A 19,934-nucleotide genomic window follows, 5' to 3' on the forward strand; every position below is an offset into this window, starting at 1 on the left:
CTTTGCACAAGAAAACAGTAAACTTATACTTAAAACTAAAACAATTTCACCAATTGTGATTAGATTCGTGAAGCTAAGTTTATCTAACATTTTGGTTACTAGAATAACAATATGCAAATGATAAACATGTAAAATAATATTTCTTCCAATTCAATTTAATTGTCGTTTAAGGTTTTTGCAAACAAATTAAGAAAATGTAAAAAAAATTCTTACTCTTCATTCATAGATTTTCTAATTTTTTAATTTATCATGACAAAATTGGAAAATTTATCAAAAATTTACATTAAAAATATATAAAACAACAACTACTATAAAACACAAATTTAATTATAGAATGATAACTAAAAAAATGATCAAATTTTAATTTCTAAATAATTAAGTACTTAGCTTTAACTGCTACAAAGAAAGATGAAACTGTATGAAATTATGAATTGTGTATATTTAGTATATCATCATCCCCTTACTATTCTAAGTTTGTAACAAACACATGCATAATAGTTGAACTCCACCCCCCTCTTTAATTGTTTTTGTTCAAGGTTTGACTTTTCTGATCTAACAAAAATAGAAAAGTTGACTCTTAACAACAAGAAAATTTGAACAGTTGAAAAGAGACTATTTATGAACATAAAAGAAAAGTCTAACGTGACACATTTAGTCAGTCACCTACCATACAAAATACATCACCCCCTCTGTACACTTAAATACTCTATTAACTTTTATTATATGACTTAGTCTTCTCAAATCCCAAAAAAAGTCCACACAACTCTCTCTCTTCTCTTCTTCTTCTTCTTCTGCTTCTTGTTGAGAGAGAGAAGAGATTATATGGCTGTGGAGCTCATGACTCGGAATTACATCTCCGGCGTCGGAGCTGATAGCTTCGCCGTTCAAGAAGCAGCAGCTTCAGGACTCAAAAGCATGGAAAATTTCATTGGTTTAATGTCTCGTGACAGCTTAAACTCCGACCAACCATCTTCTTCTTCCGCCACAGCCGATCTCGAATCAGCTCGTAACACGACGGCAGACGCGGCGGTTTCGAAGTTTAAAAGAGTCATATCTCTTTTAGATCGAACTCGAACCGGTCACGCCAGGTTTAGACGCGCTCCAGTTCAGGTTATGAATCAGGAAGAACCTAAAACAACACCGTTTCATTCTCCTCCTCTTCCTCCTCCGCCTCCACCGCCGCAACAGATGATGATACGTAAAGGTTCGTTTACGTCATCGATCAAAACGATTGACTTCTCATCTCTCTCATCTGTAACAACGGAATCAGAACACAATCATCGTCCCTCCGAGACGGCGCCGTTTAGGAGTCAAACTCAAAGCCTCTCCACGACTGTCTCTTCTTTCTCCAAACCAAACTCAAAGAGAAAATGTAATTCCGAGAATCTCCTCGCCGGAAAATGCGCTTCCGCTTCTTCCTCCGGTCGTTGTCACTGCTCCAAGAAAAGGTAAAATCTTTTCATTAGATTTGTTTTTTTAGATTCGACCCATCAGATAAAGTTCGTAGATTTGGTATTAGATTCGATCTAAATAGTGTTTTTTTTTTTTGCTCTGTTTTTACAGAAAGATAAAACAGAGGAGAGTGATTAGGGTTCCGGCGATAAGTGCTAAAATGTCCGATGTTCCTCCAGATGATTACTCATGGAGAAAATACGGACAAAAACCAATTAAAGGATCTCCACATCCAAGGTAAAACTAATATTTCAATCAAAACTGGAGTTTGTTTTTTGTATTGTGTTCTGTTTCTTGATTTTGATTTTGTATTGTGCTCTGTTTCTTGATTTTTTTTTTAAAAAACAGAGGATATTATAAGTGCAGTAGCGTAAGAGGTTGTCCAGCACGTAAACATGTTGAGAGAGCAGCTGATGATTCGTCGATGTTAATCGTTACTTACGAAGGTGATCATAATCATTCTCTATCCGCCGCTGATCTTGCCGGAGCAGCTGTAGCTGATCTTATTTTGGAATCGTCTTAAAAGACCAAATCTTACTTGTTATTAAGGCTTTTATACTATGAATTTTAGAGATCTCTAATTAGTAAAAAAAACAAACGATGGAGAACAATGAAAATAATGTAATCAAAAGCTTTTTGCGGAAAGATATCAAATTGTAGTTTATGTTAAAATTGTATTTGTTAGTTATAAATTGTGATATATTTTTATTTTCATGCTACTAGCAATTTGAAGAGTTTTATTGTTTTGATTTTTTAGTGTTAATTGATGTCAATTAGGAAAATAAAAGGAAAAGTTTGGGGTCGAGTTGAAAAGTAAGGTAAAGGAGAGATGGGACATGTGAAATGGTCAAAGGATTAGAAAGATTTGGGGACCAAAGTTGTCGTGTTTGACCAGTGTTTATTTTGACCACAAGTGGTTTCCTTTCTTTTTCAACCTTTTCCTTATTTTAACTTCTTTCTCTATTTTTCTTTCTTTTTTTTTTGTTGGGAAAAAAGCTTTACGTACTCATCATTAAACAAAATCAAGATAGCAATAATACATAACACAATAATGGAAGAATAGTGACTTAATACTTTGACTTAAGAGATCTATGCAACTATTGTTAATTCAACAGATACTCCAAACTATATTTTAACATGTACTCTCATGTACACGATTTTCCAGCAATTTTATCAATGCAACATCATCTCTTTTTTTCATCTTGATACAAAATTTTAATAAAAACCAAGTCGTCTAGGTCTAATGGTAAAAGAGATAACTTCCACCACTTACGTTTGACTAACATTAACTATGGGAATTCGAGTAATTTAATACTCTCTCTCTTTCATATTAAGTATCATTTTAGTATTTTTCACACAGATTAAGAAAATCATTAAATTTTCTGTTTTACCTTTTACAAATATATTTTTTTTTTTTCTATTGGTCAATACATTAAATTGGTAGGGATAAAATTGGAAAATTTATCAAACATCTACATTGGAAATACAAAATGACACTTATTTTGTAACAAAATATTCAGCCTAAAATGACACTTAATATGAAACAGAGGGAGTATGATATAAGAGATAGAATATAAATCCATAGAAAATTTTCAGATCAAGTAATAAAATAAAATCCATAGAAATCGTGATTTTTTTTTTTAATATTGACTTGAAATATAATTTAGTCTACACGCGTACAAGGAAAATTTTCGATGGCCGAGTGTTAATTTTTCGATCAAGAATGAATTTTCTGTTGATTATTATTATTGTTTTTATCTGCCAAAGGAAAATAAGGAGAAAAAGAAAGTGGCAGAAGAGAAGTTGTCGCCGTGTTAATGTGTTCGAACATGTGAATTGGTTGGAGTTTTGTGAAGGACGAAAACAAATTACTAGTTTGGACCTTTTAAGACACTTACGTGTCTTTTTGATCCACTTTAGTCTCCCCGTTTAGGTCTTTCGTTTTGACCCTTCGTCTCTTCCAAGTTCTATATCATTTCTTCTCTTTAATTTTTACCTTTCAATCTTTGTTAAGTAAATTGTATACTTTTGTCAAACTCAAATTTATAAGAGTTATTCGGGTCACATGTATATTAATTCCTGTGCTAAAATTGTTATTAAGTTAAGTTTCAATTTATTTGATCACTTTACTATTAAGCAATTGATATAAAGTTTAAAGGTGATAAAAAAAACTAAGTGACACTCATTGCTTTATACATTCAGAATTTCTAATTTTATGAGAAGGTTGAGTTAGAAATTGTGTTCTGATAAAAGACGGATCAGGCCCCAAAATTGACAAGTTCGAGGAAATTTATTGATCCTACATCAAGTACAAACCACACCAAAATCAAGCCCAGCCTAGATTAATAGTTTCAGTTTTGACCCAAATGGAAACATTTTGCTGCATCTAACAAGTTAGGATTGTGCTTAGGTTTTATAGTTTATTTGGTTACTAGAGATACATGGGCTTTACTCAGATGCCCACTAAGTCAATCCCCAATTGATAGTTTTTTTTTTTTTCAACTATTGGGTCACAACTGACCGGCCCATTAGCCAAATTTCGTAGCAGCTAGACTCGATCCCAGGTGTGATGTGCCTTCTACAAATGGACTTATCTCCTGCCACTGCATTAAGAACACTTCACCCAACTGATAGTTCTATATTTCTGCAAGTTCGATACTAATTAAAGTTGTCTCTTTAGTAGGTAAAAATGAAATATTTGAAAGAAAGATTATGTTGATAAAATAATAAAATAATAAAGATTATGTTCTAAAATGATAATTATTACGAAATAAAGTTAGTGCTATTAGTATTTAGTATTAGACGTTTTCTTATATCATGTAATTAATATACATCCAAAAAAAGACTGTAGGTTCATCAATCGTAAGACGTATTCACCCTTTCACCATACTTTAATTTACCAAGTCTATCGGATTTATGACAAAAACGTTTGTTGAATGTTGACTATGCTACTTTACCAAGTCTAAGTCATCTATAATAGCTTGAATAACAGATGTATTTATTTATAACGTTTTTTTTTTTTTAAATAGTTTTCGTCCATAAGACATGGATTTAGTCAATCAAGATTTATGACACGGAAAGCAGAGGACTCAATCTACAGACTACAATATATTTGGAATTTCTAAGAAAATAACACCTCTCAATTTGTAACCTATACCACATTCTTGATTTTTACCTTTAAATTTGATATTTTCCGAAAGAATTAAAAAGACAAACTTTATATTTTTCCTCCGTTTCCAAAAGAACGATCTTCTAGAGTTTTCAACTTTTTCACATATACTAAAAACAATAAATGTTTAACTATACCTAGATTGCGTTTTTATTTAATCATTACGTTTTGAAATTGATTTTGTTTATTAATATTAATTAAAAGAAATTATAAAAACGTAAAAAATCAATCTTTGTGAAACAAACTAAAAAAAAATTAGAAAATAAATATGTGAGTTAAAAAAAAAACACTAAACACTAGCTATTTTGTGTTTTCTGAAGCGAGTGGTGGTTTTATCTGATGCTTTATTACCATGTCTTTCATAACCTAGATGAACTAAAATTTGTTTTAAGGTTGGGATGTTAATGAATATCAGGACCCGATAAGGGAACAAACAACCTGTGAATGTCGTACGCTTTACCTTTTTAACCCATCCCGCATTGACTTGAGCACTTCGACTGCGACCGGCTCACATTTATATCAAACTGACATAAAATTTAACTTTCTTCTTGTTTCCATTTTGACTTGATTGCTGTCTACAAACTCTTCTACCAAACATGGCATTGGTTTTTCTTATGTGATACACAAGTTGGATTGGTGGGTTAACCTAGGCAGTTGAAAAGATAAAACATAGCTAGAAAACGGTAAATATAGTTAAATTAAATAATATTAGTAGTAAATGGTTGGATTGTAACACTCATTATGAATAATTTAACATAGTAATTTTCATTTTTGGATTCTTAAGAGACAAAAAAAAAAAGTTACATTTGAGTTAAAAATGAAAAAAAAGAGTCTAACAATCATTCGGCAATCCATAGATCGGCTGTTCAAAGCATATACTAAAATATGTAACTTTCATAGCCTTATATCTTAAACCTAATGTAAATTAAAACATTTGAAAAATCCAAATATTTTCATGCAGTTTTTATGAGAATGGTAAATTTGTTTTGTCATTGCAAATTGCAAAACGTTGGAAAGATCAAAGATGATGCTCCGTTCACACTTGGAAGAGACTTCTTGGATGCAAACTGAAAAGAAGATAAACACTCACTCATCAATCAATGGACTCAAAATTCAATATTTGTTTTTTTTTTTGTTTAGTTCAAAGTTTAAACTTTAAATGAAACCAACGACTGTCCTTGAAAGTTTCTAAATACGTATAACACTAATTTATAGACCCACGAGTACACATGATACGAAAATGTAATGAACTCAATTCATCATACAAAGGATGTGAAAATCAATAATGTAGTGGTCCCTTCGATTCTAGGTTTTTTTTCTTTAAAAAGGAATAATAGATAAAGTTTGAATTTTGGTAATTGGCACCATGTTCATGTGCCAACTAGTTCACAGCTAGTCCTCACCACAATAATAAAGGAGGACATAAAGAACAGACGCTTAATTATACAAATTTAGTTATGTATATTAACTCCAAATTTGCTTATTACATGTGTTCTATTATATTTGATATTTTTTAAAGTTCTTCACACCATTTGAAAATCTTATAGAATGTCTACTAAATTCTCAATCATAAAATACATGATTCTACTAAATTCTCAATCATAAAATACATCATGTATGTTAGAATAAATATAAGTTTTCTTTCTAAAATTTTCTTCTAAATTCTACAGTTAATCGGCATTATGTTTCTTCTAATTTTTTGTTCTAAACATTGTAATGCCCATTTGCTTGGCTAGTAATTTTGTAAGTAAGCTTGTATACTTTTCTTTTGTAGAATCCAGTACTCGTGAAGGGTTTTCTCACATTTCCAAAAGCTTAATGATAATTTTTTTCTAGTTGAGTCTACAATAATTTGACAAACTATCAGTACAAATAATTGCGTATATTATGATTGGTAGGCAATCCTAGGATAATGAAGATGTTAGAAGAAAAAAAAATATGACAAAGCTAGGAAAAAATGAGAAAAAAAAAAGGACAAAAGAACTTCATTTTGTCATATATATTTATATAACAAAGATGAAAGTACATGGCCTGCCTCATGCCTGTGATGTTGAATAAGTGGCAAAGTTTCGTTATTGAATATATTTGTACAAACGCCCAATAAAACAACATGATTGTATACACTTAATGATAAAATATGGTCCCTAATCTATTGTATAAAGAAACCATTCTAATTATATTACAGATTAGGTTTCTATAAGTACAGACAAAAGCTGGATTACGAAAGTCAAACCCTCCCCCTAAAGCTTTTGCTGTCTCCACTCTCCAGTTCTTGAAATTTAATTAGTTTTTCTCATTATTACTTTTTGTGCATTTTGAATATCTCTATACATGCTACAACTTTTTTGTTTTTCCATGCTACAAATAATGTTTACTGTGAAATAATTATTTTAAATCGGAGTAAATAATACTTGGGGTTGGGAGACATAAGCCTCGAAGAGTAATCAATATGTGTGTTTTTTTCTTCTCAAGGTTATTGATGTGTTTATGTGATTAGCATGATCATAATTCATAGGAGTCTCTCTAGGATTCTATAATTTGACGAGGATAGATCCCACGTTTTACTCTGCTACTTTTTTCTATTTTATTTTTTATTTGGTTAAATATTTTCGAAAACAATTTGTGTTATATGATAAAAGATGCTCTGGTTACATGTGACTTTACCGCCATGTAAATCCAAATCATACGATTTTTTTGTTCTTTTGTTTCCTTTCGGTGTGAATCATATTAAAATGTCGGTCACATTATATATTCACGGACAATTTGAAATGCACGATTGCATATTTTCCTGTGCTTACTAGTTTACTAGTTAGTTACTACAGTCTTTTGGTAAAAACAGTATCAATAATATGATCATCTCTAGTCTCTTTATTGATATAGTTTGATTGGCTTAGAGCCATTTCCTCATATGTCACTTCGGAGTACCGACGTAAGTTGGATTCGAACTCACGTAAGTGGAACTTATAAAGATGGTTGTGGTCCTTGTGGACCATTAATTATAAGACCTATATGAAACGAAAATACACAATTAAAAAAAAAAACGAAAAGATAATAAGAAAATAAAAAATATTAATCACAAAAAAAGAATACTAAAGTTACCAAAAAAAATTGAAGATAAAATAAGATTACAATATCTATGGTGATAATATACTAACACATAAGGTATTTGATAATTAAAATCTAAATTATCTTATAAGTGTAATTTTCTCTTGATAATGGACACTCAATAGTGATATGTAGTTTACATGAACCAAAACATTTCATCAAATAATCTGAGTAAGACCATCTCTAATATATATCTCTATTTTTTTTCTCTAAAATAGAGTAACTTTATAATAAAGCAAAAGTTAGTGTAAAAAAGTAAAGGTAAGAATAGCAATCTGAGCAAATATTGCTCTATAATATAGTTTTGACTCTAAATATAATGGGGGTTGTAGATGTCCTAAAAATAACATCAAATAGCACAAATCTTGGTAAAACATTTTTCTTTATTATTGTTCCTTATAAAAAGTGTGTATACAATACTTACAAAATAACTTATCAAATAGAGAACAAACAAACAAACAGCAAAAAAAAACATAAATAATTTGCAATAGTATAAAATAAAATTAAATTTTTTTTTTTGTAGTATAAATAAGAGTGGGGAGGAGGAGGAGGAGATTTGTTTGTGTGTCCGTGTCTTTGCAATATTAAAAAGAATCGCAAAAATTTAAAAAAAAAAAAAAAAAACAGTGTCGGTGAATTCCCAATTCTTTTGTCTTCTTCTTCCTTTTTTTAAAAAAAAAAACTCATCTCTTCTCTTATGTAACCGTTTCAGTTCCGATTTCTCCAAAAAAAAACCAGATCGGGTCGATGATTCTGTAAAACAACTCTGTATATATATATATATATATATATATTTTTAAAAATAATGGAGACGGGAGCGGCGGTGACGGCGACGGTTACGGCGGCGACGATGGGGATAGGGACGAGGAAGAGAGATCTGAAACCATACAAAGGCATAAGGATGAGAAAATGGGGGAAATGGGTTGCGGAGATACGTGAACCGAACAAGAGGTCGAGGATCTGGTTAGGTTCTTATTCTACACCCGAAGCGGCGGCGAGAGCTTACGACACCGCTGTGTTTTACCTCCGTGGTCCTTCAGCTCGTGTTAATTTCCCGGAGCTTTTGTCTGGACTCACTGTTTCTGGAGGAGGAGGAATAGGTGGTGGCGGTGGTGGTGACGGTGGAGGAGATATGTCGGCGGCGTATATAAGGAGAAAAGCGGCGGAGGTTGGTGCTCAGGTTGATGCGCTTGGTGCGACGGTGGTTGTTAAATCGGAAACGAGCCGCGGTGGTGGTGGTGATTACGAGGAGGATTGTGGTAAGAGTAGTGGTAATAACGGGTCGTTGGAACGGGTCGATTTGAATAAATTACCCGACCCGGAAAATTCGGATGATGATGATGATGATGATGACGTGTGTGTGAAGAGGAGATGATGATGAGTAATTGATAAAATAGAGCGAACCAAAAAAAAAAAAAAAAAAAAAGTAGTTGTAGAGAGAATGTTTTGTCTTCTTTTATGATGCGCTTGTCGTCGCTAACATGCGCTTCCATGGTTTTTGGGTTTTTTGGTTTCGTCCTCCTCGATAATCAAATGATTTAATATTAAAAAAACTCAACTCTTTGTGAAATTGTCGCTTGCTACTACAAAAATAGATTTGCATGTTCTTCTTTTAGTATTTGGGGAATAATAATCAACGATGTGTAATTCAAATTTGTGTGCCCTAATAACTCGTATTGTATTCAAGCTTGTGTCCAAAGTCCAAACAACTTTAAATCATAACAACTTTAACAAACAAGGTTCCAAATGAAACATCTATTTTGATTTTTTCTTTTTCTTCCATAACTATGAGGTTATGGATCTAATCATATAAATTCTTTCATACCAAAGATCAAAACATATATATGGTAAGTATTACGCGGCGACTTTTTAAACTGTAACATGTAGATGACGAGAAAGTACACTACGACTCTAACTCTTAACAAAAATATGCAGAGTTTTTCGATCGTAACAGTTTTGTTACTTTCTTTATAGTTGACGTATAATATTTTGTTTTGGAGTATCGCAGAGGTACTACAGACATATATATATATATATATAACCCATAATAAGATAAGTAAATTCTACATTTTTGTTTTAAAAAGACATATATTATCATACAAATAAAGTGTATAATTTTACAGAGCATAGTCGAGAGCTGAAGATGCAAAAATATCTCAGTCCTTGAAAATAATTCTGATGTGTTTAAATTATAAAAGAGTTATAAAAAAAAAAAAAAAAAAAAAAACACAATTGTGGAGGTTGGTGTTCTAACAACTAAAGTTCTAAAATTATCGTAACCACTAAATGTGATTTGATGTTTTTATTTTGAGGATTTTTAATGTGGGGGCAAATTATACAGATCAACTTGCTCATTTGGGTTTTAGGGGCAGAGTTTGGTCGGCAAGATTCTTCGGTGATTCTGATTTTTTGTTTACTGTACACACACACATTGGCCAAAAATGTGTTGAAACGTGAAAAGTGAGGAACCGTTTTGTTTTTGTAATAACGGGTGATGTGTGAGTCTAAAGATTGACGCCAAAACTTGTGACCACAAAAGAGAAACACACAAAAGATTCGGACACACAAGATAGAGACTTTTTTTTTTTTCAGACATGTTTTGTGTGATCCCACAAGAGTTGAACAAAACAAACAAAGACGAGTTAAAAGTAATAACTGAAAGTGAAATTTCGGTTTCTGAGGTTTTTTCTTGACTCTAAAAAATTCAAACGTAGATTCTTCTGACTCATGATGACCCTTTGACGTTGTAATTACTAATTACTTTCCTTTTTGTTTTTTTTTTGTTTTAATAACCAAAATACCAAATTGAACTTGAATATAGAGATAAACAATTCTTCCACCTTCATTGTAAAAATGGATAAACAGTAAAAAGTTAAGAGTAAATTGCACCAAAAGACCAAAAATTATTGCATCTGTATTTACGAAGTGTTTGGAGGATTTTATCATCTTTTTTCCTAATTGTTATTAGAAATTTGAAACATGTTATTTTAATGTGGTTATAACATGGAGAATAGTTTTTCTTATAAAATTATGTTATAAATTAGACATCCATACAAATAACAGATTGTAGAGCAATAAAAATGTTACATGTGATTTTGATCATGAGTTTGGTAAGTGCTGATAAGAGTTATATAACTAGTAAATTAGTTATTTCTTCTTGTTGTTATTAACTTAATTTTTCTTCCGAATCGTCCTATTATTCACCAAATTAAAGATGAAAGCATATGGTAGCTCAACAATACTTATATGCTTACTACTAGTGCCCATTGTACCGACAAATTCAGCAGCAAGGCATATAAAGACATTTTGGTTGAACCAAAGCAAGAAGTACCGTAAAAGAGAGTACTTTGGTGGATAAACAAACCAAAGAAATATGAAGCCTTTATTTTTAACATTTTTTTGTTAATCAAAAAAGTGTGGTTAGACTAAGATGAGAATCAAATACCCAAAGCATCTGGTAACCTAACCCATCAATAACACAGAAGCTGATTCTGGTTCTGCACAAAGACAGAGAGAAGTGCACTCACTCACACAGTTTTTAATAAAGGAATCCTGGCTACCACCGCATCCCCTAAGTTCTTGGAAGCTTCTAAATATTACTTGGCTCCACAATAATTAGAAAGAGAACAAACAAGGGCACATAGAAAGGGTATAACAAATAGCTAAGTAGCGTCTTCTACTAGAGATGGGTGTCACCAGATCTCTAAAAACTTTCCCTCATTGTTCTTGTTGAGTAGCTTTAACACTGCATTTGAAAGTCATGAAAATGGTTCATCAGGGTCTACTTGACTAGAGAGTGAAGATATTGCAAGTGCTCTTTGACTCACGCCAAATCGAAAATTGATCTGGTATCAACTGTAGTTTTAACAAAACCCTTAACACAAACATTCATTACGATATATGGTCATAACTCTAGCATGATAGTCAACTAGATTAGAGTGAAAGTCATACTGAATCAAGATTTCATTCCATACTATCTCATATCCATCGCCTGAGAAGCAACCTAGTTAAATGCCAATGACAAACAATATGATGATACTATAAGAAATCATTCAGCTCTCAATTCTTTCATTGTCTAGTAACAAAGCCAAAACTTCTACTGTCTACAGTGAGCATACTCTTCGACAACGAATAAGAAAGAAGGTTTCCGCAACTTACAGGATACAACCAAATGTATACCTAGTAAGTAGCTCTATAGTTCAACTCTAAATCAAAACAAAAGCAAAACAATGAAACAACCCCAACCAGCAGGCAGAATCTGTAACCTGAACATCAAAGTATAGCATGAAATTTCCAATCGCCATTTATCACAGGAAAGCCTCCAATTCTATCCTCCAAAAAAGGATTTCAGAGCTGTTGAAAAGTGGGAGAAAAGATAAAGACTACCTGATAAAAAGCAGCCTGAGAGTCTGAGACATTCCTTAAAACTGATCCCACATTCTATACTCCACTTCTTGTCCTGCAGTTAACAATCAAGAAACCCTCAAACTACTTCTGTGGAGTTCTTAAATGCAAGAGTCAGCAAGCGAGCAGATGTAACAAAATTTAAGAGATATATATAATAGCCACTATCATTGCATTCCTAACCAGCAAAGCTAGACTCAAATTCAATCATGCAAGAGAGCTTACCAAAGATGAGGAGTTCATCATAAACCAAAGTGTCCTTATAGAGTAATAACATCATGAGAGCATTCCTTAAAAACTGTTATGATCCCAACATAAAAGAGAAGAAGAAGAAGAACTTAGTAAGATAGGCTTATAAAAAAGTCCAATGAAGTGTAGAGCTCATTCACCCTGCTTTATAAGCCATCTTACTAATCCCTTCTCTTCAATTTTAAACATTCAAATAACCCAACTACAACTTCTCCTTCCTCATCATCAATCACCAAAGCTTAAACTCTACAAACAAGAATACAACTCAGTTTCTTTAGTCAATAACCAGAAAAAGTTACAAACTTTACAAACACCAAAACAGAGGTGTGCGGCGGAGGAATGAGTTTTGGAATAGGTCTGACCAGCTCCAAAGTCACGAGAGGATCACGTGAGATATGGTGGTCCCATACTCAAAAAGAATCGGACGGCTGAGAGTAAAGCAGACTAATTCTCTTATCTATCTGTAACCGTTAAAAAATATAAATAATAATAGTAGTAATAATTATTTTACATTAACCAAAACTAGGGTTTTCAGATTTCACTCGTTTGTGAAAGACTTGAGCAACTATATAATCTCAAACTTTTCTCCATCACTATCCGCTGCGGTCTCGCCGTGCTGCCCACAACAATCTCCGACTTCGTCTTCCCCTATCATCCATCATCGTCATCATCCTCGTCGTTCCCTAATTTATCTCTCTCTCTTTCTAATTATCCCTAATTTATCAAAATATATACAAAAATACCAAAAAAAAAAAACCTCAAAAATCTTCACTTTAGGGTCTTTTTTTTTCTTCTCAAATCTCCAAAAGAATGGCTCAGGTTCAAGTTCCTTCTTCACATTCTCCTCCTCCTCCTCCTTCGGTTAACGACGGGGCTGTGGCTTCTGCTACGCCTGGAATCGGCGGTGGCGGCGGCGGCGGCGATGGAATCAATCACGGTGCTCTATGTTCTCTCTATGTCGGAGATCTGGATTTCAATGTTACGGATTCTCAGCTTTATGACTATTTCACCGAGGTGTGTCAGGTTGTATCTGTTCGTGTTTGCCGTGATGCTGCTACCAATACTTCTCTTGGTTATGGTTATGTCAACTATAGCAACAGCGATGATGGTTTGTTCCCTTTTTCCCCCTTTTTGATTTGACATTATGCTAAAGATCTGATTTTTTCGATTCTGTAATCGTTCCTCTGGCTAATTTGAGTAATGGGTATTGTTTGAATTTGATTATAGATAGTAATTTGTACGATTAAGAATGCTTTGTTAGCCCAATGTTATGTATTTCTCTGATTGTGTGTTTAGGGTGATTTGGTTGAGTGAGTCTGTTTTGGGTTTTTTTTGGTAATGGCAGCGGAAAAAGCAATGCAGAAGCTGAACTACACTAGTCTCAATGGGAAGATGATTCGGATTACTTACTCTTCTCGTGACTCTTCTGCTCGTAGAAGTGGGGTTGGGAATTTATTTGTCAAGGTATTTCCTTTTTTTTTTTTGTATTTCTTTAGCAGTTTTTGTTTTTGTTTGATTGGCTAATGATGTGACCTTTTTTTCTCAATGTGAAGAATTTGGACAAGTCAGTTGACAACAAAACTCTGCACGAGGCGTTTTCCGGGTGTGGGACTATTGTGTCATGTAAGGTTGCTACTGATCACATGGGACAATCCAGAGGATATGGGTTTGTGCAGTTTGATACTGAGGAATCAGCTAAGAATGCGATTGAGAAGCTTAATGGGAAAGTGTTGAATGATAAACAGATTTTTGTTGGACCATTCCTTCGTAAGGAGGAAAGAGAGTCTGCTGCTGATAAGATTAAGTTTACCAATGTTTATGTGAAGAATCTTTCGGAGACGACTACGGATGATGAGTTGAAGACTACTTTTGGTCAGTATGGTAGTATCTCGAGCGCTGTGGTTATGAGGGATGGAGATGGGAAGTCCAGGTGTTTTGGATTTGTCAACTTTGAGGATCCTGAAGATGCAGCTCGTGCTGTTGAAGCTCTCAATGGGAAGAAGTTTGATGACAAGGAGTGGTATGTAGGTAAAGCTCAGAAGAAATCTGAGAGGGAACTTGAGTTGAGCCGAAGATATGAACAAGGCTCAAGGGATTCAGGAAACAAATTCGATGGGCTTAATTTATATGTTAAAAACCTTGATGATACTGTCACCGATGAGAAGCTGCGCGAGTTGTTTGCTGAGTTCGGTACAATAACTTCCTGCAAGGTCAGTATTGTTTTCTTTCCCATACATAAAATAGCCATGAGAAATGCTAATTTTTGTCCCTTGATTGATTTTGGAATATCTTGCTTTTTGTCAAATAGGTTATGAGGGACCCTAGTGGTACTAGCAAAGGATCAGGATTTGTTGCCTTCTCAGCTGCTAGTGAAGCTTCTAGAGTGGTAATTTAAATAATCTTGTGCCATAACAATATTAAATTTGTTTTGAGCCTCTATTTTCTTTCTTGATTCATTTTATTTTGGGGTTTTTTTCTGCAGCTGAATGAAATGAATGGTAAAATGGTTGGTGGCAAACCGTTGTATGTGGCTCTTGCACAGAGGAAAGAAGAAAGAAGGGCTAAGCTGCAGGTAACACTTCCCACACCCATAGATAACAACCGTTACGTGCGGTTATGTTTGCTTTATCTCAAATCTTTTATATGTATTCTTTTTCAGGCACAGTTTTCTCAAATGCGACCTGCTTTTATTCCCGGTGTGGGTCCTCGGATGCCAATATTTCCGGGTGGTGCACCAGGTCTTGGACAACAGATTTTTTACGGTCAAGGACCTCCACCAATCATCCCTCACCAGGTACCACCACCCTTTTCTAAACTGACGTTTGTTTCATTGGAAGTCCTTAGTAACTCGGTTTGATCATGATTTGCAGCTTTGACAAATCCTTTTCTACCGGTTCAGATAGATTATTGTGTTTCTTTAATATAAATCAGTAACCCACTCATTTAATTTCCTTAAACCTGTGACAGCCTGGATTTGGATATCAGCCTCAGATGGTTCCAGGAATGAGGCCAGGCTTTTTCGGCCCGATGATGCAGCCAGGTCAGCAAGGTCCACGACCAGGGGGCAGACGGTCAGGAGATGGACCCATGCGCCATCAGCATCAGCAGCCAATGCCTTATATGCAGCCACAGGTAATTAAGAAAAAAGAAGAAGAGCATTTAAGAATGTCGTAAATCCTAGATCAAGATGAATCTTTAATCCTTTGCGTTCTTCCCTTCTATATAGATGATGCCAAGAGGACGTGGGTACCGTCACCCTCCTGGTGGTAGAAACATGCCCGATGGTCCAATGCAAGGAGGAATGGTTCCAGTTGCTTATGACATGAATGGAATGCCTTTTAGTCAGCCTATGTCCGCTGGTCAATTGGCTACTTCCCTTGCTAACGCTACACCTGCTCAGCAGAGAACAGTAAGTCTCTCTATCAATATATATCTATCTAGTTGCCACATAGTGTACAAGAAGAAGAAGAAGAAGTTCACTTACATTATCTGTGTATGCTTTGGGTTTGTGTAGCTTTTGGGTGAGAGTCTATACCCATTAGTGGACCTGATAGAGCATGAGAATGCTGCAAAAGTGACCGGTATGCTTCTGGAAATGGATCAGACCGAAGTTTTGCATCTGCTCGAGTCACCGGAGGCTTTAAATGCTAAGGTTTCGGAGGCGTTAGATGTGTTGAGAAACGTGAATCAGCCACCATCAACACAGGGGAGTGAAGGCAACAAAAGTGGAAGCCCAAGTGATCTCTTGGCTTCACTTTCCATTAATGATCACTTATGAGAAGCTTTTGTTCTGAGTTTCTACTTTGGACTCTCTCCTCTCTCTCACTCTTTCTCTGATTGACAAATTTTTGCGGGAATCTATTTGCTGTTTTAGACTCTTTTGCTTCGATATGATTTTGCTTTTGTTTTGACTTGTTACTTTTTTGGGTTGACTTAAAAAGAATGGTTTTTTATTTGACTATTGCAAATTTGCGATTATTTGAAGTCTTTTTAGTTATCTTTTTGTTTTCTTTGCTAATTGCCAAGTGAGAAAGTAATTAAACTGGGATATGTAGTTCATTAGCTAACTTGATAAATTATTACAAAACTAGTGTTGATACTGTAAACATTTGTTTTATTGATTTTAAAGTTCCACCGAAAATTTGTTTTCGGACTATTTTCTTGGCATCAAGACTTTGTCCCACCAAATTAACCTTCCACCAATCTGCATCGGTCTTGAAATGTGGAGTTTCTTACCCTGTTAATAGTGTAAGAAATTCCATATGATTTCTTGTCGAATTGAGCATATATGGTTTTGATGTTATTAAGTCATGCTCTATTGTCATATGGGAGCTTCAGAGCCGATATGAGAGGTAAATCTTGGAGAATATGTGATAAAGGAATTGAAGGAGCAGCTCAAAATAGCTCAGAAAAAAACCTATCCCAAATGAATGCGAAGTTAGAGAAGTTATCTTAATGAGAGATGATGTAACACACATCTTCAACATGCGGGTAAGAGATTGATCTAATCTTGTTCCTTTGCAATATAAAAAGCTATCATTAAGTAGTTTTGATAGTAATATATATAAACTTTTGCAATTCGCATGTTGTAGTCTTAACATTTCCATCTTTCTATTCTCTACCAAGAAGAAGACTATTTACTCGGTTTTTTTTTTCCTTTTTGTCGTTTACATATTCATTCATGTCAATATTTGTAACACGTAACAACAAGAACTTATAACTAGGGATGTTAATATGGGTCAGCAAACCCATTTATTAAATGGGTATGTTGAACTAAAATAAGCCCATTTATACCCATTTATGAGAAAAAATTAAATGGGGTTAAATGGGTTTCTCTATTTAGTCCCATTAATTATATGGATTTTATCATAAATAAGTGGGTACCCATTTAGACCCATTTATGTTGATATTTTTATTAAATATTTATCATATAAATATATTTTTTTTTCCAAAATTGTAAAATCACATTTTTCACCAAAAACAGAAAATTATATTTTTCTCAAAACTGTGTTTTTCCGCCAAATTCATAAAAATGTGTTTTCCCGCCAAAACCGCAAAAATTTGTTTTCCCGTCAAAATCACAAAAACGTGTTTTCCCGCCAAATTCATAAAAATGTGTTTTCCCGCCAAAACAGTAAAAATTTGTTTTTCCGCCAAAACCGCAAAAAACGTGTTTTCCCGCCAAATTCATAAAAATGTGTTTTCCCGCCAAAACCGCAAAAATTTGTTTTTCCGCCAAAACCGCAAAAAACGTGTTTTCCCGCCAAATTCATAAAAATGTGTTTTCTCGCCAAAACCGCAAAAACATATTTTTCCACCAAAACCGCAAAAAATGTGTTTTTCCGCCAAAAACGTGTTTTCCCGCCAAAACCGTAAAAACGTGTTTTCCCGCCAAAACCGCAAAAACATGTTTTCCTGTCTAAAAACAAAATTGTTTTTTTTTTATCAAAATGTTTTTTTTCCCAAAACCGTGTTTTCCGCTAAAACTGAAAATTTGAGTTTTTTATAATTAAAAATATTCTCAAAAAAACATTTTTTCCCGCCAAAATTACAAAGGCACAAAATTACATATTAATATGGTATCATCAAAATTATATACTTAAATGGATTCAATAGGTTAAATGGGGCCATGTTTGTTTAATTGGGTATGGTTAATTGGGGTTTCAAATATATATGGGTTTAAATGGGTTTATATTTAAATGGGGTGGGATTAAATGAGATGGGATTAAATGGGGTGGGTTTACCCATTTTAACATCCCTACTTATAACTATTATTAGGTATTGCATAGAGAATGTAGTATTGGCATGTTTATACAACATACATGAAGCTCCAGTATCAAATATGATGATATGATCTTGTTTCCTCTTGTTGTATGGTATTTTGTTATCATTACAAGAAAAACTTTTGTTTATTTTAATCAACTATTTAATATGAAGATGCTTTATATAACTTGAGTGTAATTATAGTATCACAAGTCATGCGTCTCGTGTCAAGTTAATTCAAAATTTTGAGAAGATATCTTATTTTTCCAGAGTATAATTTTCATTTGATGACGGATCAAGATTTCAAAATAATAATAAATTTTTGCAAGTACAAATCAAAAATTCTATTAACAACAAATGAGATTAATTCGAATGGCGAACCTAACATGAATAGGATAATGTTCACTCACATTTTTTAACGTTTTTGTACAAAATATGGAACAACACCACATTCTCTTGATGACGGATCACTACACAATTGTCTAAGTTCTCCTAAATAACTTATTATCATATTTAGAATAATTAGAACATAATTACAATACATATATTTGACATATAATATGCACATTTTCTTCTAGAGTTTTCCAAAACAACACCATTAAAATCTCCAACTCAATTATTTACAAATGTGTCAAACTTGATGGCAAAGAAAATACATATATGTCAATAGAACCATGGTTTTGTCCGCCGTTGTTATTCAATGGATAAGATCCGAAGCTTATCCAAATATTAGTGGATGCATGTCTAGTATATACACAACTTAAATTATATTAGTTCAAATAGTCTGTCTTATATTCAATTTTATTTCCATTGTGAATTCTTAAAATTTATCATGAGAACTTAAATTGATAATGAAACGAATCTAAAACTTGAATTATTATACGTAAGTGTTAAACATCCACAATCTAAAACTTGAATAAATTTATCGTGAGTTTTTGCTTTTATACACTAATTTACCAATATAAAATATCAAATTTTGATTGTTTTGATAAACTTCCTACTTACATGATCATATCTATATCATGTATTTCTAAATTTATTACCTAGTTTTTAATCAATTTTAGGAAGCGCCATATAGATAATAAACCTCTAAAAGAAAAGTGATTTGATAAGAAATTTTAATTTAAGTTTAAAGTAGATTGAAATGACACTAATTTGGACTGATGAATGATTGCCTTTATAGGGATCAAAACCAAGTTATGGAGTACTGCTTATTCATATACAAAGATCGTTCACCTAAAATTTAGTTGCCTAATTACATCTTTAATTGGGCCCATAATATGAAGTCCTTTCTAAACAAAGAAGGCGTAAGCTTGTTCATAAAGTGATTAACAAATACTCCCTCTGTCTCAATAAAGATTGATGTTTTGACATTTTCACACATTTTAAGAAAAATTTTAGTTTTTATTTGTAAATTAATTTATAATTACTTTTTGGTAGAGAGAGAAAAAATAAACCAATAGCAATTCAAAAATTTAAATATTTTCAATGATTACTTCTTAAAATCTACAAAATATCAATTTTTGTGGGACAAGAAAATATCCCAAAACATCAATCTATGTGAGATAGAGGGAGTAATATGTTCGAAAAGCTAATTAAGTGAATGGTAGCTAAGCCTCTTCCTAATTAAGTGATCATACGATTCTTCCTACAATAGAGTCGTATGATCCAAACATGTCCAAACAAACATATCGAGCAAAGCAAGTTTTATAGCTCAATAAACTCCAAACAATTTATTATTTACGGAATTAGCTTTTATGATCCACCAAAATAGTAATCAATCCATCTTTAG

General features: G+C 33.2%; 3 protein-coding genes and 1 long non-coding RNA gene across 4 annotated transcripts; 3 read left to right on the top strand and 1 right to left on the bottom strand.

Moving 5' to 3' along the window:
* The first annotated feature begins 614 nt into the window (after positions 1-614).
* On the top strand, positions 615-2,124 carry LOC104713776 (putative WRKY transcription factor 15). Its single transcript, XM_010430979.3, has 3 exons — positions 615-1,448; positions 1,564-1,689; positions 1,801-2,124. The coding sequence occupies exons 1-3, from the start codon at positions 823-825 to the stop codon at positions 1,973-1,975; spliced, it is 927 nt and encodes a 308-aa protein (XP_010429281.1). The 5' UTR covers positions 615-822; the 3' UTR covers positions 1,976-2,124.
* Positions 2,125-8,173: 6,049 nt separating this feature from the next.
* Positions 8,174-9,296, top strand: LOC104715917 (ethylene-responsive transcription factor ERF008). The gene has a single exon (XM_010433282.3). The coding sequence runs from the start codon at positions 8,532-8,534 to the stop codon at positions 9,099-9,101; it is 570 nt and encodes a 189-aa protein (XP_010431584.2). The 5' UTR covers positions 8,174-8,531; the 3' UTR covers positions 9,102-9,296.
* A 1,776-nt stretch (positions 9,297-11,072) lies between these two features.
* On the bottom strand, positions 11,073-12,526 carry LOC104713778 (uncharacterized). The gene is made up of 3 exons (XR_755683.3): positions 12,356-12,526; positions 12,113-12,185; positions 11,073-11,471 (listed from the first exon to the last, which is right to left on the bottom strand). It is a non-coding gene; the product is annotated as an uncharacterized LOC104713778 (long non-coding RNA).
* Positions 12,518-16,332, top strand: LOC104713779 (polyadenylate-binding protein 4). Its single transcript, XM_087467094.1, has 9 exons — positions 12,518-13,487; positions 13,725-13,843; positions 13,933-14,589; positions 14,688-14,765; positions 14,862-14,951; positions 15,039-15,173; positions 15,347-15,511; positions 15,606-15,788; positions 15,894-16,332. Exons 1-9 carry the CDS (start codon positions 13,190-13,192, stop codon positions 16,155-16,157), a joined length of 1,989 nt encoding a protein of 662 aa, XP_087323220.1. The 5' UTR covers positions 12,518-13,189; the 3' UTR covers positions 16,158-16,332.
* Positions 16,333-19,934: the final 3,602 nt, after the last annotated feature.

Source organism: Camelina sativa, chromosome 9 (assembly GCF_030686135.1).
Source record: "Camelina sativa cultivar CO46 ecotype springtype chromosome 9, ASM3068613v1".
Taxonomy (NCBI): Eukaryota; Viridiplantae; Streptophyta; class Magnoliopsida; order Brassicales; family Brassicaceae; genus Camelina; species Camelina sativa.

Coding starts and splice junctions, on each gene's coding strand:
- LOC104713776 (XM_010430979.3), top strand. CDS start 823: ATGGCTGTGGAGCTCATGACTCGGAATTACATCTCCGGCGTCGGAGCT. Junction 1,449..1,563: donor TGTCACTGCTCCAAGAAAAG/GTAAAATCTTTT, acceptor CTGTTTTTACAG/AAAGATAAAACAGAGGAGAG. Junction 1,690..1,800: donor AAAGGATCTCCACATCCAAG/GTAAAACTAATA, acceptor TTTAAAAAACAG/AGGATATTATAAGTGCAGTA.
- LOC104715917 (XM_010433282.3), top strand. CDS start 8,532: ATGGAGACGGGAGCGGCGGTGACGGCGACGGTTACGGCGGCGACGATG.
- LOC104713779 (XM_087467094.1), top strand. CDS start 13,190: ATGGCTCAGGTTCAAGTTCCTTCTTCACATTCTCCTCCTCCTCCTCCT. Junction 13,488..13,724: donor CTATAGCAACAGCGATGATG/GTTTGTTCCCTT, acceptor TGGTAATGGCAG/CGGAAAAAGCAATGCAGAAG. Junction 13,844..13,932: donor TTGGGAATTTATTTGTCAAG/GTATTTCCTTTT, acceptor CTCAATGTGAAG/AATTTGGACAAGTCAGTTGA.